Here is a 14053-nt window from a genome sequence, read left to right as displayed (position 1 = left end):
TCACAATTAATGCATGACTCAACAATTAATTGTAATGTGTAAAGCATCTAATCTATAAAAGTATAATCATTTCTCAATTAAGGACTCAAAATATCTTCCATGCAGAGACAAAGGCTGTATTCAAAACCGCCTAGGACATACTACTGAAAATGCAGTATACAGTACATACTGCATACTGCGTTCCTCAGTAGTATGCAGTATACAGTACATACTGCGTTCCTCAATAGTATGCAGTATACAGTACATACTGCATACTGCGTTCCTCAGTAGTATGCAGTATGAAACAGTTAAAGGGATTTACATTGCAGTATGCTAGGCCAGGCTTTACCTTTAAACCAGCTGTTAAAGCACTGGACACCAAAACTAACTCGTACCACTATTGAAATATTATCAAAAAATATAAATTTGATTTTTTTTGTTTATGACCAATGTTTAATTTATAAGATACTGCAGGTTTAGCTTCACCATCCCTTAAACTATTTATTCTAACAGCTCATGGTGAACAGGAATCAGTAATGAGGGGAGACGGTAAATATTAAACATTGATCGACAAAATTAACTCAAACTGCTTTTTCAGTTACAGCAACAAAACAGTGGACTGATCTCCCTCCAGATATTAGAGACATGTTAAAAAGGGGTCATGTTGTCTCAGCAGGAATCTCTCTGACCTGTCAGAGGAGGCTCTTTCCCTCTCCTCTTCTCTCTCGTCTTCTCTCTCCTCTTCCCTCTCCTCTTCCCTCTCCTCTTCTCTCTCCTCTTCCCTCTCCTTTTCCCTCTCCTCTTCTCTCTCCTCCTCCCTATCCTCTTCTCTCTCCTCTTCCCTCTTCTCTTCTCTCTCCTCCTCCCTATCATCCTCTCTCTCCTCTTCTCTCTCCTCTTCTCAGAAGTTAATTTAGTGATGAAATAGCTACGAAAAATGCTTTTATTTGGCTGCTGTTGTTGTAACCGTAGCCCGTAGCGGTCCAGCACTTTGCATTGTGGGATACAGTAGGTGAGGTAGACATAATGGAGATTTTTTTCAAATCAGTACGACATCTGGGTGTTTTTGGCATACTGTAGATTTTGCTTTTGTTTGAATACTACATGCTACATTTTGGCCAAATCAGTACGTACTACTAGTATAGTATGAGGTTTCTAATACAGCCAAATATGACCATTTGTTTTAACGTTATGCTAATGTCGTGTGCCTGCTCTTGCAGTTGCAGTCACCCCTCCCTTCCCAAATTGCTGAAGTGAAAATTTTCCATGACAGCAACAGAATTATATGACAAGAGCAAAATGAAATGGCTTCACAGCTGTAATATTCAAACTATTAAAACTGTGAGAATTTAATAACAAACTTTGTATGTGTATGTGAGACACGTCACTACATTGATTCTCGCTGTGTCATGTTTCATTACAGTTTTTCTCGATTGTTTACACACATTTTCTGAAAGCATGCCTCATACTCTCAGAACTCTACACACAAATCAAAAAACACACACACAATGGGCAAAACCCCTCAATTCTCCTGCAAAATGAAACTTTACATTCAAATCAATGTTATTTCTTCTCAAAATGGTATTTTGCTTTCAAATGACACACACAAACCATCATATGAATAGACATTTATAAGAACCAGTTGAACACTGATGTGCTCAATGTAAAACACTATGATGAATGGAAAACACTTCTTCTCCATTCATCATAATGACTTAGGCCTTTTCTTTGTTTAGTGTTACACTTACTACAGACAGTACATACATAAGTGTGTTGTAAAATATTTTAGAATATTGTTTTTATACTCAGAACACACAAATACACGGTAACAAATATATTTTATTTTCCCCACAAAAACAATGTACACAGTGTACATCCCAACCAACACAAAGTTGCACATACAGTGGTCTACATACAAAACAACAGAAGAATTTACTGTATACAGTTACTGTAAAAAACTATGCTGCATCCTCTCTTCTGTTTCGGTCTGGCCACAGCACCTCATCCACATCACAAGCAATGTTTGCCCTGGCCAAGCAGCGGGGGAAATATCGCTTAGCATGTCGAATCCAGCCATGAAAAGCATCAACTGATTGCTAATTGTAACACTGTGTGACAGGTGTTTGCCCATGTGATGAGTCAGTGTGCATAGTAGGGCAATTGACTTTGGAATTTTGAATGACAGTGTGTTCCTTGTGAAAACGAGATTTTCTTCATGAAAATTGTGCCAAATGCAGAGAATTGTGTGTAGTGTTTTGAAAAAAGTGTGTTTTAGAACTGCAATTTGAGTGTAAAGCAGGAATTGTGCTTGTAGTTTAGCAGAATTGGTTCAGGGGGTTGGTGCATGAGTTACATGTTGTGGTCATTGTGTGTCAAGTACCAGTATTTGTGTGTAAACAATTGAGAAAAACTGTAATAACTTTTAAATAAAGTTTTATGGGTTTTTCTTACCTCTTCCACCAACTGCAGCATACGGCGAGTGCTCTCCAGAGACTGTGAAGAAATAAAAAGATACAGTTCATTTCCATTTGAGATGACATGACAGATTCAAACAGCTAAAAGGGGAAACAACACTGTTTGACATCAAGAGAACAAATAAATAGAGTCTTCCTGGGGTAACTGTTACGACCCGGCCTAGGGGAAACCCTGACACTCCCCTCTTTCAAACTCCCATGAACCACCAGCAACGAGGAATTTGCAGCTCTTTTAAAGGTTTATTTAAAACATGTATCTCCAGGGTAGATTTACAGCAAAACAATAAACACACAATAAACAACCTAAACTTACCTACTCAAAAAGAAAAGAAAACAGAAGATGAATTACTGACATTAACTCCTATAAAAACTGGAGGAAAAAAAGGGTTAAACAAAAATGCATTTCACATGGAACATTCTTGCTGGCAGTCACACAACAACACTTGTCTACAGTATGTGCGTTCATTGAACTGAGCATAAGCGAGCTTGTATCGCAACAAAGTGGAGTCAATGTGAGTAATCAGCGGGACACAAAAGGGATCAATATGTGACGTTTATCGACATGAACTCAACATGAACTCACACTGTCTGCACTGAATATGCCCGACCTTACGATGAGATGTTTGAACGCAGCTGTAACAGTGGCTGATGTCTCTGAGAAGTTTGGCTGTCAATCAACTGAGATCAAAACTAAATGGCTTTCGAGCACGTTTGAGATAACTCACCAGTGATTCACTCAAGAATACAGCAGCTCTGCCAATAAACATAACTACTACTCTCGCAATAAGAGCATGCTTTGATATCCCAGACTGCTGGATATATCTATTATTAGCCTGTGTGGGGCGATAGATATGTAGCTGCACGTTCCAGTTCCCCTCTCTAAGAAGCGTGCGGTTGCAGAAGCACAGCTAGCTATAGCTGGAGCCGCTCGGCGGGGACAGCGCTCTGGGATATCTCGTCCTCTTTACAATGACACAGCTTCGCCTCGCTGTGCTCTCTGCAGTGATCCCCGGAGAGGGGGGGGCGGCTGGAAAAGGTGTTTGGGTTAGGAATGGTATGGGGCACAGCCAGTGCTTGAATTGGAATAAATTGGAAAAAGTGCCAGTACTCCTCTTATTCACTTGTTGGCGTGTGTATCGGCCGGTATCAGCAATCTCTTGTTACTTATTCCTATTTATTCATTATTTCCTTAAGCATGTTATACTGTGTCAGTCATAATCAGCTGCGGCTTTATTGCTATATTATTATACTTGGGCTATACATCTTCTATAGTAGGGCTATAATACTCAATAATATTCCAATTGGAACATTATTGTTTGTATATTTACCCATAGTGCTAATAGTTAAAGTGCTTTCCGATTAACTTTCTTCACTTCCTGTCTCTGTGAAAGACAAGTATTTTTTTGTCTGTCACTACGAAATTTGATCTGCCACTTTTGAAATCTCTGCGCTAAATGAAGGAATAACATTTTAGATCTGATGTCATTCAATGTTCGATTTATTTTACATTTTAAACAAAAAACATTATATGCACGGTAAATTACAGTGTTCGAATTACACTCTAATATCTATTTTATGTTGATGTGAAAACATCTCCTACAAACAACTGGATTTATTCAAGTTTCTCGCCAAAAACTACATTTTACGAGATTACATTTGAACACATCATGATAACGTTGTAATTTACCTTCACCCAATGGTCATTTCTCCTGAGCAGACTTTGAACGCCTCATAATAACAACTGAATGGCACCTCCGTTAACGTTAGTATCTCTGTTATTTAACCAAGAAGGACTGTGATGCTAACGGCTGCTAACAGCTAACGTTCCTCCTACTGATTTAAACGCAGGCCGTGTCTCCGATCAAACAAACTGAAACATTATACAGCGTGCGTACGCATCATTGTGCAGCGCAACTGTCGGAAAGCATCAGTAAGAGGAATCGATAGTCAGGAAGGAATGAGATGTCAAGAAAGCAGACAACTACGGTTCTCTATTCCCATCACTAGCGATTTCCCTGCCTGCCAAAGTGGTGGATGTTCCGATGATTTCACCCGCCACTGCCAACAATTTACCTGCATTTGGCGGGTGGCGGGTGCTAATTTCAGACCCTGCTTGTAGCCTATAGTCGGGTATCACTAAGGTTTTAGGAGCAGTGTCCCTGTCAGGAGGCTCCTACATATTATAGATACGTTCTGAATTTTGACAGTGAATAAAAGATACTCGGGTTTGGGGCTCCCCCTCCAAGAGAATTTGAAGGTTTTTGGCTTAAAACTAGGGATGCTAATTTTGAATTTTTTTTTCTATAACCGACCCTCGTTAACCGATTATTAACCGCTAAAATTAGTGCATTGCATGCAGCGGTGTTGTGGTTGTAGTGCCTAACAAGCCGCCCAGCTGCAGCGAAAAGCCGATGCACAAAGAATAAATGCTACAACTCCTTCGCTCAAAACCCGAGCCAACTTCCTGTATCTGCAAATCTGGCTCAGACTCACTTAAGGTGGACTGTTAAGGTGGACCAGCTATTCTCCTTTAAGTGACAAGCCGCTCCTCTGAGTTTTGCTCAGCTTTTTAATTCATTTGTTATATTTCTTTTAACCGTTAAACCGATGGCGTTAATCGGTTAAAATTTGAAATGTTGGTTAACGGTTAATTATCAACATCCCTACTTAATATTATGAAATTTTACATAATTTTGGACCATTATTATTACTGATTAAATGATTATTTTATTATTTACACAAATCGTCTTTTAATCATTTCATTCTTGTGGAAATGTTTGCCCCTAAAAGAGCAGATTTAGAAAACTTTTAAATAATGTTTTATTAATTATATTTGTCCACAAATAAAAAAAAGTTATGACGAACAGTTCACTAATTATTTTACAAAAAGGACGTAAACATTGTATTCATAATTTACAGCGCCCCTGTTATCGCGGTGGCCGTGCGTCGGCTCGTCCAGATGCTCCACATAGTTTTTTATGTTCATACGGCTTATGAGGTGCGGCGCAAATACGCTGGAGCTGCGCCGTTATGAATCGCCATTATGAATAATCTCCTTGAGAACCTGATATGGACAGTACCGGCAGCTTGTGAGAAGTGCCGGTGAAGAAAGAAAGAAAAAGTCACGGTATGCCAAGGAGTAAAATGAAGGAGCGCTGGTACCGCGTACCGGTGAGTACCGGCCCACTTCGAGCACTGGGCCTTGATTTGAGCGGCCATTTTTGTGGTAGCCAGTCCTCTTTCTCTTCTTCCTCCTCCCATTTTCCTTATTCCCATCTTTCTCTTTTCATCTGAAGCCAAGCAACCAGAACACCCTCGAGCTGCTGTCCTCTCTGTGGATCTGACAGCTCATGTAAGTCTGTGCAACGGAGGCAAAAACTGTTATTCTCACGCCGCCATTTTGTGCATGCCTCTATGTTCACGCATGTGTGTGTGTTTGATATTCTGCTCAGCTGTGCCACTGTGAGTCATATGTGAAGCTGGAGGGGTGTGGGCTCATCTGCTCTGGGCCATGACTGAGACTGCTGTTGAAACACACACACGCATGCACGCACGCACGCACGCACGCACGCACGCACACACACACACACACACACACACACACACACAAGCTCAATCACATCGAAGAATTCCTGCACATGGACACACTCGCATAATTAGTTTTGCAAATTGTGTGCACATTTGTGTCACGTGCACTCACACGCACAAACACACACTCAAGATGTTACCGTGCAGTGTTATGTAAAGTCAAACGATGCAGGTATACGTTCCCGTTACCTGCACGCACACACACACACACACACACATGCAACCAGCCACAGCCCAAGGCAGACAATAACATAGTGCTGCATAATTTCTCGTTATACATTCAAGGACTGAACTACATTTGGAAATATTTTTAGACAACATTTTGAGGTTAGGGTATTTAACATCCTCACTATGAGGATACAGTTCAAATGTTGTTCCATTAGAATTAGGGATGAACCGATTGCAAAATTCTAGGCCGATACCGATGTTTAAAATAACAATTTGGCTGATAGCCAATGCCGATGTTAAAAATAACAATTTGGCTGATAGCCGGTTAGGGTTCGGGTTATCATCCAGACCGCAGTGATTGTTTTTAAGAAATTTGGTAAGTCATTGTTTTACCGCTTGATTTGTCATTGAACATAACTTTCTCTGAGACAGTGTAATACTCCGAGTGTCCAGCCAGTGGCTTCTTCTCTGATTACTGTTGTCTGAGACGGACTGCAAATAACCAACACAACATTTAGCCGGCGCAAAATATATGCAACTCAACAGATAAACATCAGCCACTGACAGCGGCGAATGTCATCTTATTTACCGATAGCGATCAACAAGGCGAATATCGGCCGATACCGATGTTCTGCTGATAAATTGGTGCATCCTTAATTAAAATAGCTTTTAGATTTGGAAAAATAATTAAAAAGAAGTAAAAGAAGGCATGTCTTTTTATGAAGAAACGACCCTATACTGTATCATCCAAATCCTTAGTATATGTTTGTCATGTTTTAAGATCATTTAACCATTTAATATACACTACATGTGCTTCTCATTTGCATGCATATGAATGTGCTTGTGTCCAGTCTCTGTGAGAAAGTCTGCATACGTGCCATCACGTCTGTGCGCCATCTCAACGGACAACACCGCGGTGCAGCGAGTGTATCGTTCTCACCTCATCGGCCAGCTGGTCGGCGCGTTGCTGCATGTCTGACAGCTCATTGCGCATGTCCGCGTCATCTGCCATGGCTGCTGGATGTGGGGGGTGGAGAAGGTCTCCAACAGGGAAGAGAAGATCCTAGCGGGATTACCGGGGAGGGCTGGAAAGAGAGACAAAACACAAGAAAAGGACGGATGAGGCCTAAACAGTCTCAGGGTGATGGGTAACTTCATTTCACATTTTTGGCATTTGGCCAGTGTTGATGGAAAATTTAAAGGATTAGCCATGTTTCTAGAAACGCATACTTACATTTGCTAATTGTGTTATGGACTTACTCAAGATAAACTCAGACTAACTAATTCAGCAGAAATTCATCCCGTAAATTCCTGTTTATCGTTTCAGTTTAAACACATCCATAATCACATGTGCCCTGTCAAGATGCCCTTGGGCAAGGTGATCCACTCCTCCCTCCCTACCCACTGGATTCAAGTCGCTCTGGATAAACAGCAGCAGCCAAAAGCCCAAGGTACAAAATGTAAAATATATCCCAGAAGGGGTGAGAAGATAAAACGAAAAAGCATGGCATGCAACACAATTGGCCAAATGGAATTGGAGGAATTGGAGCTTCTATCTCCCAAGTCTCTGTTTACTGTTACAGGCTGTATAATGGAGGATTAAGAAGCCGCAGCAGCAGGGTTTGTTTGTTGGGGAATGAATGGGAAGGGAGCAGGCGACTGATGTTTTGCAGAGGAATGCCAGTCTCAGACAGGGCTGACGAGGATTTTGGAGGATTAGCCACAGAGAGACATAAACAGCCTGTTAGCCCTGTTAGCTGTGATCCTTTCCTCCCCTCCGTAGGTCACGAGAGGTCAGTATCACAAGCCAAACAGTTCCAGATGTAGGATTAGTCACGTCAAACTCTGAAGATGATCATGAAACAACACTCGTGTCAGATGAGTTAGAGATTATCTGTGGATATGGCCACAAGATATCCTTAAAAAACTAGCATCCAAATGATTTAAAGCCCTTCAGAAAGCCACCGTTTTTCTGTGGAAAGTTGTAATCCTGCTAAAATAACTACAGGGGGAATAATGATGAATCGTTGGCTGTTAGGTTGAAATAGGGAGCGACATATTTCTATAAACAGTCTCAGGTGAACGAAAAGATGCATGTATATGTATAAAATACGACTGTCAATAGCTGAAAATATTTAATCGTGTTATATAGCGTTATTATCGGGTTATCGCGTTAACTTTGAAAGCCCTGCTTTATTGTGTTATATCGCGTTATTATCGTGTTAACTTTGACAGCCCTACTTTATCGTGTTATAAAAGTAGTTATTAACTTCAACAGCCCTAGTATAAAAATAAGGAATCAGATGACTGAAATATGACAAAGCCACTAGTAGTGCCACTCCCACTGAGAATCAACAGCAAGCTGCAGCTCCACAAAGGTTTTAGGCTCATTTGGACCATTGTAGATTGTAATTTAGACAAGCCCAGTGTATGCTCAAACTACACCTGTCCACATCCTGACATTTAGACAGTCAAGTATAACAAAGCTGGAGTCCATCTTTGTAGAAAAATGCCAATCTTCATATGTAGTTTTTCTGTCATATACAGTATTCCTTTGTGCAGACTTGTTTCACTCTCTGAGTCCACTGAATTTGCGTTGGCGTAAGCGCTTTCCTCCAATTGACAGTTATTCTTCCTCTAGCACTCAGTAGAAGTATGCGTATAGAAAAATCTTTGGTCTTTGCCCGTTTGATTTTGGGGTGGTTCTCCAAGTAGAAACAACACAGGATCCATTTGGATGGCAATTTTCATTGTTTTTTCAATCTCTTCTTTTATAAATTATCTTGCCAAAATCCCTGCAGTAGTGGACAGTCCCAGAATATTAATGAATCTAGAGTCATCCCACATTCCTGAAAAATATCATTTTTATCTTCCAGTCAAATTCTTTCCATTGACAACTGTTAATACCTTTTAGGCTAGAAACCAAACCCAAAAAATGTTGGAAAATGTTGGTTTGTTTCTGCAAACCACAGATACCAAAAACACATGTCATAAATATGTTTCATATCAGTCTTGTATCACACTTGCAGAAATGCACAATGCCACGTGGTTAACCTTGTGAAACAATTGGTTAGGTTTAAGCAACAAAACTACTTGGTTAAGGTTGGAAAAAACTAAGGTAACAACGTAAGGTAACAACATAACGTAACAACGTAAGGTAACAACGTAAGGTAACAACGTCACGTAACAACATAAAATTACAATGCAACATAACAATGCAACATAACAACATAACATAATAAAGTAACATAACAACGTAACATAACAACGTAACATAACAACGTAATGTAACAACGTAATGTAATAATGTAACGTAACAACGTACTTAACGTAATAACGTACGTAACGTAACAACGTAACGTAACAACAGTAAATAAACAACTACCGCCATTAGCACACTTTCTTAGGTACTGTTATATAAAAAGCGTAACAATGTTACGTAAAACAACGTAAAGCGTAAAGTCAACGTTTACTGGTCTCGGTTCTCAGTTTCTTGTTATTACCATGTAACTTTCAATAACGCTCGCTCGACATACTACGTCACTTGCTCTGACTGAATTAAAAAAAACAAAAAAACATTTTCCTGGCGACTGGGCTGCTAGAAACACAATATTTTGACCATTGACAACTTAATAAGCAAATGATAAATCAACGCTGACTCTCCGCTCTCTAATGGTCTGATATTGCTAAGTGGAGCTTTAAATTGACCCACTTGGTCGGACAAGTTTCTATTTCCACAGGGTTCAAAATTTCGTAAAAAGCAGCTATAATCAAAAATTTCATATTAACAATGGATCACAACCACAAGTATGTGAATGCTGTCGTTAAGAACATTATTGCAATTATTACATCATCAATTGTAAGGAGATAACATGTAACTGATGTATTTATAATTTGTATCTGCTGCCCCACAAAGGGCCAAACAAAAATCAGCTAATGCAGGTTAAAGATTGCATATTTGTACCACTTCAACCTCAGCTAAAAGTGCACTTACTGAGTTAAAGTAGCACATTCATCAGGGCATCTGGGTGGAAAATATGTGTGCTCGCTGCTGCAGACACCCAGGTTCAGTACTCAATAGATTTGCCCTATCAAACACAATCAGTAGTGGACATTTTGACTCTTTTGAAGGAACAAACCACTTGCAAATCGGGGCATCTTAATGTACTTGTGCAAGGTGCTATGCCAATGAGCTACAAATCTGCTAAACCCATTTCTGTGTGCATTGATTGCAGGTTATTGGTAGTTGTGGAAGTAATCTTTAAAGATCATCATTTATTCAATTAGTTCCCCTTTTTCTCACTACAGTCAAAGACTGTTTTTCACAACATCTTGCTAAGAGGAACATGTTGTAAAAATACCCTGGTTCCTTATTTGGATGTGTGTATGTGTGTGTGTGTGCGTGTGTGTGTATGTGTGTGCGTGTGTGCGTGTACATAACATCATTACATTAGGAAAGCATGCAGGTTTCATGTTAATGTGTGATCCGTGCATTGCTGTATTCCAATTGGTCAAAATGATGCTAACTTTGAATAAGCAAGTTGACCAATGTATGGTCAATGTATGGTGTAAATATTTACCAATGTAAAGTATATAACCTGTATAATATCTTCCTTTGTAGAGGTATCCTCCTTTACCTTCTGGTTTCCTGTGTTGAGTTATTATGTCTCCTATTTGCAATTATATTCTTTGACTTCAACATCAGTATTTTGTGTGTTTATTCAACCTGTTTTTTAGTGTTACAGAACAATTCTCGATAACAGTAGTAAGGTAAATGCATAGCTGGTAAAAATAGAGGAACAAGACACCTCAACAGACAATCCAGTCCATTTGAAACCCTTGAAACATTAATGCACCGTATGCTGTACTCCTCAATGCCATTTTACAAGATACACAGATTCAAGGCAATCCTCCAGATTTACCTTATACAATCAATGTCTTTAAAGGAGGGCTGTCAAAGTTAACGCCATAATAACCTGATAATAAGCGATAATAACGCAATATAATGCAATAATAACGCAATAATAATGCAATATAACACGATAATAACGCAATATAATGCGATAAAGTAGGGCTGTCAAAGTTAACGCGATAATAACGGCATAATAACACGAATAATAACGCGATAATAATGCGATTATAACATGATAATAACGCAATATAATGCAATATAACGTGATAATGCAATATAACGCGATAACGCAAAATAACGCGATAAAGTAGGGCTGTCAAAGTTAACGTGCTAATAACGCATCAATAACGCGATAACACGCTAATAACGCACTAATAACGTGCTAATAACACGCTAATAACGCAATATAACGCGATAAAGTAGGGCTGTCAATGTTAATGGGATAATAACGCTATAATAACGCGATAATAACGCGATAATAATGCAATATAACGCGATAAAGTAGGGCTGTCAATGTTAACGGGATAATAACGCGATAATAACGCGATAATAACGCAATATAACGCGTTAAAGTAGGGCTGTCAATGTTAACGGGATAATAACGCAATAATAACACAATAATAACGCGTTAATAACGCAATATAACGTGATAAAGTAGGGCTGTCAATGTTAACGGGATAATAACGCGATAATAACACGATAATAACACGATAATAACACAATATAACGCGTTTTAGCGGCTGTCTTACAGCTAGAGTGAAGATACTGTTTAATTTTTCAAATGTCTTGTAGTGGTGGCAGTAATGTAGCCTGATATAGTCTCTATTTCCTCTTCATTTAGTTAGCCTGAGATCGTGTTTATGTTAGCTGATTTGTTAGCATGGTTATTGGAGTTTGTCACCCTTACCAATCAGTAGCGAGTGATGTATCGGGCCTGCATATGCCATTTGCAGTTGACACAGAAGCTGCTTTAGCTGTTGCTGGTAGCAGTTAACTTAATATGTTTCATAAAAAGCAGGGCTGTCAAAGTTAACGCGATAATAACGCGTCAGGATGCGATAATAACTAGTTGGTCGGGAAGGAGGCTAAATAACACTCCAAAGTTACGCTACATTTTGGCGAGGAAAAACTGGCATTTTCAAAGGGGTACCTTGACCTCTGACCTCCAGATCAGTGAATGTAAATGGGTTCTATGGGTACCCACGAGTCTCCCCTTTACAGACATGCCCACTTTATGATAATCACATGCAGTTTGGGGCAAGTCATAGTCAAGTCAGCACACTGACACACTGACAGCTGTTGTTGCCTGTTGGGCTGCAGTTTGCCATGTTATGATTGGAGCATATTTTTTATGCTAAATGCAGTAGGTAAGGTACATTTTGAACAGATAGAAAATGTGTGATTCATTTGCGGTTAATCGTGATTTACTTATGGACAATCATGCGATTAATCGCAATTAAATATTTGAGTCGATTGAAAGCCCAACTTTAAATGAGTGTCTTTATAAGAAAACTATTTCTTGCAATACAAAAAAAAACTGAAACCGAAATGGCGCTAACACAAAAAAAACCTCATAGAATAGTTAACCACAATCAAATGATTCTTAGTGAATGTTAACACCAAAGCAAGAAGACTTATCAAGTACGGAGTGAGAGTCTGTGTGTCATCTTGGACAAATGGACTTGGCCCACCTGAACATGTCTCATCCTGGTGACTGAGCGAGCAGTCTGGTTGATATTCTGCCTCGGAGGGTCTCACTGTACCCTCTTAATTTCGCTTCACCCACTCGTGTGTCCAGGGATGTTCACAACAACATCTGCTGGCCACACACTCGCTGCAACACACACAGGACATGAAGCCATGTTTTTTAACTGCCGCAGCAATCTCCCAGCACGTCATGGTCTGAATCATTAAAGCCTCCCCGGGCGGTATATAGATTCATCTGCATTCATCTCAGCCGATGGGTTCAGTCATGTATACGTCCTCAGATCAACAGCTGCATCATAATGATTAAGTCCCTTTATAACAGCATTTATTCAGAGGCCAGTTAACACTCAAAGATCCTTCCACTATTTTGCAGATAAAAATGTGTCATTTTGAATCAGTTCTATTTATGCATCATGTTTATTACATCTCTCCCAGCTCTGATTTCTCTCCCTCTCTCCCTTCCATTCGCTCTCTCCTGCACTGCATCGCAACAGCAGCGGCCATATTGGGTTATATAAACCGGACTGTACAGCGCTTAATGTCTGAATCGAGTAAGATTCAAAAGCACTCTTCAGAGCGACGAGCGTCTGGTTACGTAACCGAATTCAGGCAATTAAGTTTTAACAGGCCGCACTGACCTTTTACTTTACGTCTCGATTACGAGCTTCACATTTTGCATATTGGGCGCCTTCAGCACTGCCTGCTACAGCACTGGATTTTCATCAGGTTTTCTCAAGAGATGCAAAACACCGGTGGAGCAGCCGTTATGTGATAACGAGGTCTGTCAGTCGATTCAAATATTTAATTGCATGATTGTCCATAGTTAATCGCGATTAATTGCAAATGACAGATATCGTCCAGAAACCCTCACAAGTACTGCATTTAGCATAAAAAATATGCTCAAATCATGAAATCAAACTGCAGCCCAACAAGCTTGTAACAACATGCTTTAAAGGGGACATATCATGCTCATTTTCTGGTTCATGTTTGTATTTTGTGTTTCTACTAGAACAAGTTTACATGCTTTAATGTTCAAAAAACATGTTTACTTCCTGTCAGCTGATGTCATTCACATCCACTGCAACAGGAAATAAACTGGGACACATTTAGAATGTTTACGTTTAAAACTGTGAAATGGTCTAAATATTGTGTATTTGTGACATCACAAATGGACAGAAATCCTAACAGCTTGTTTCAAATGCACAGTTTCTGAATACAGGCTATG

At 39.6% G+C, this 14053-nt stretch overlaps 1 protein-coding gene across 2 annotated transcripts in view; it reads right to left on the bottom strand.

The window, feature by feature from the left end:
- snap25a (synaptosome associated protein 25a) overlaps positions 1 to 14053 on the bottom strand; it is a 62772-nt gene that overhangs the window by 27053 nt on the left and 21666 nt on the right. For both annotated transcript variants that reach the window (XM_037750404.1, XM_037750403.1), the window contains exons 2-3: positions 7150 to 7294; positions 2431 to 2472 (exon numbers count right to left, since the gene is read on the bottom strand). In XM_037750404.1, coding sequence (XP_037606332.1) covers positions 2431 to 2472; positions 7150 to 7221 — 114 coding nt within the window. In that variant the 5' untranslated portion in view covers positions 7222 to 7294. The remainder of the gene's footprint in view (positions 1 to 2430; positions 2473 to 7149; positions 7295 to 14053) is intronic.

The sequence above is a fragment of the Sebastes umbrosus genome, chromosome 18 (genome assembly GCF_015220745.1).
Source record: "Sebastes umbrosus isolate fSebUmb1 chromosome 18, fSebUmb1.pri, whole genome shotgun sequence".
Classification (NCBI taxonomy): domain Eukaryota; kingdom Metazoa; phylum Chordata; class Actinopteri; order Perciformes; family Sebastidae; genus Sebastes; species Sebastes umbrosus.
The sequence above is the reverse complement of the archived record's forward strand: the minus strand, read 5'-3'. Positions and strand labels throughout refer to the sequence as shown.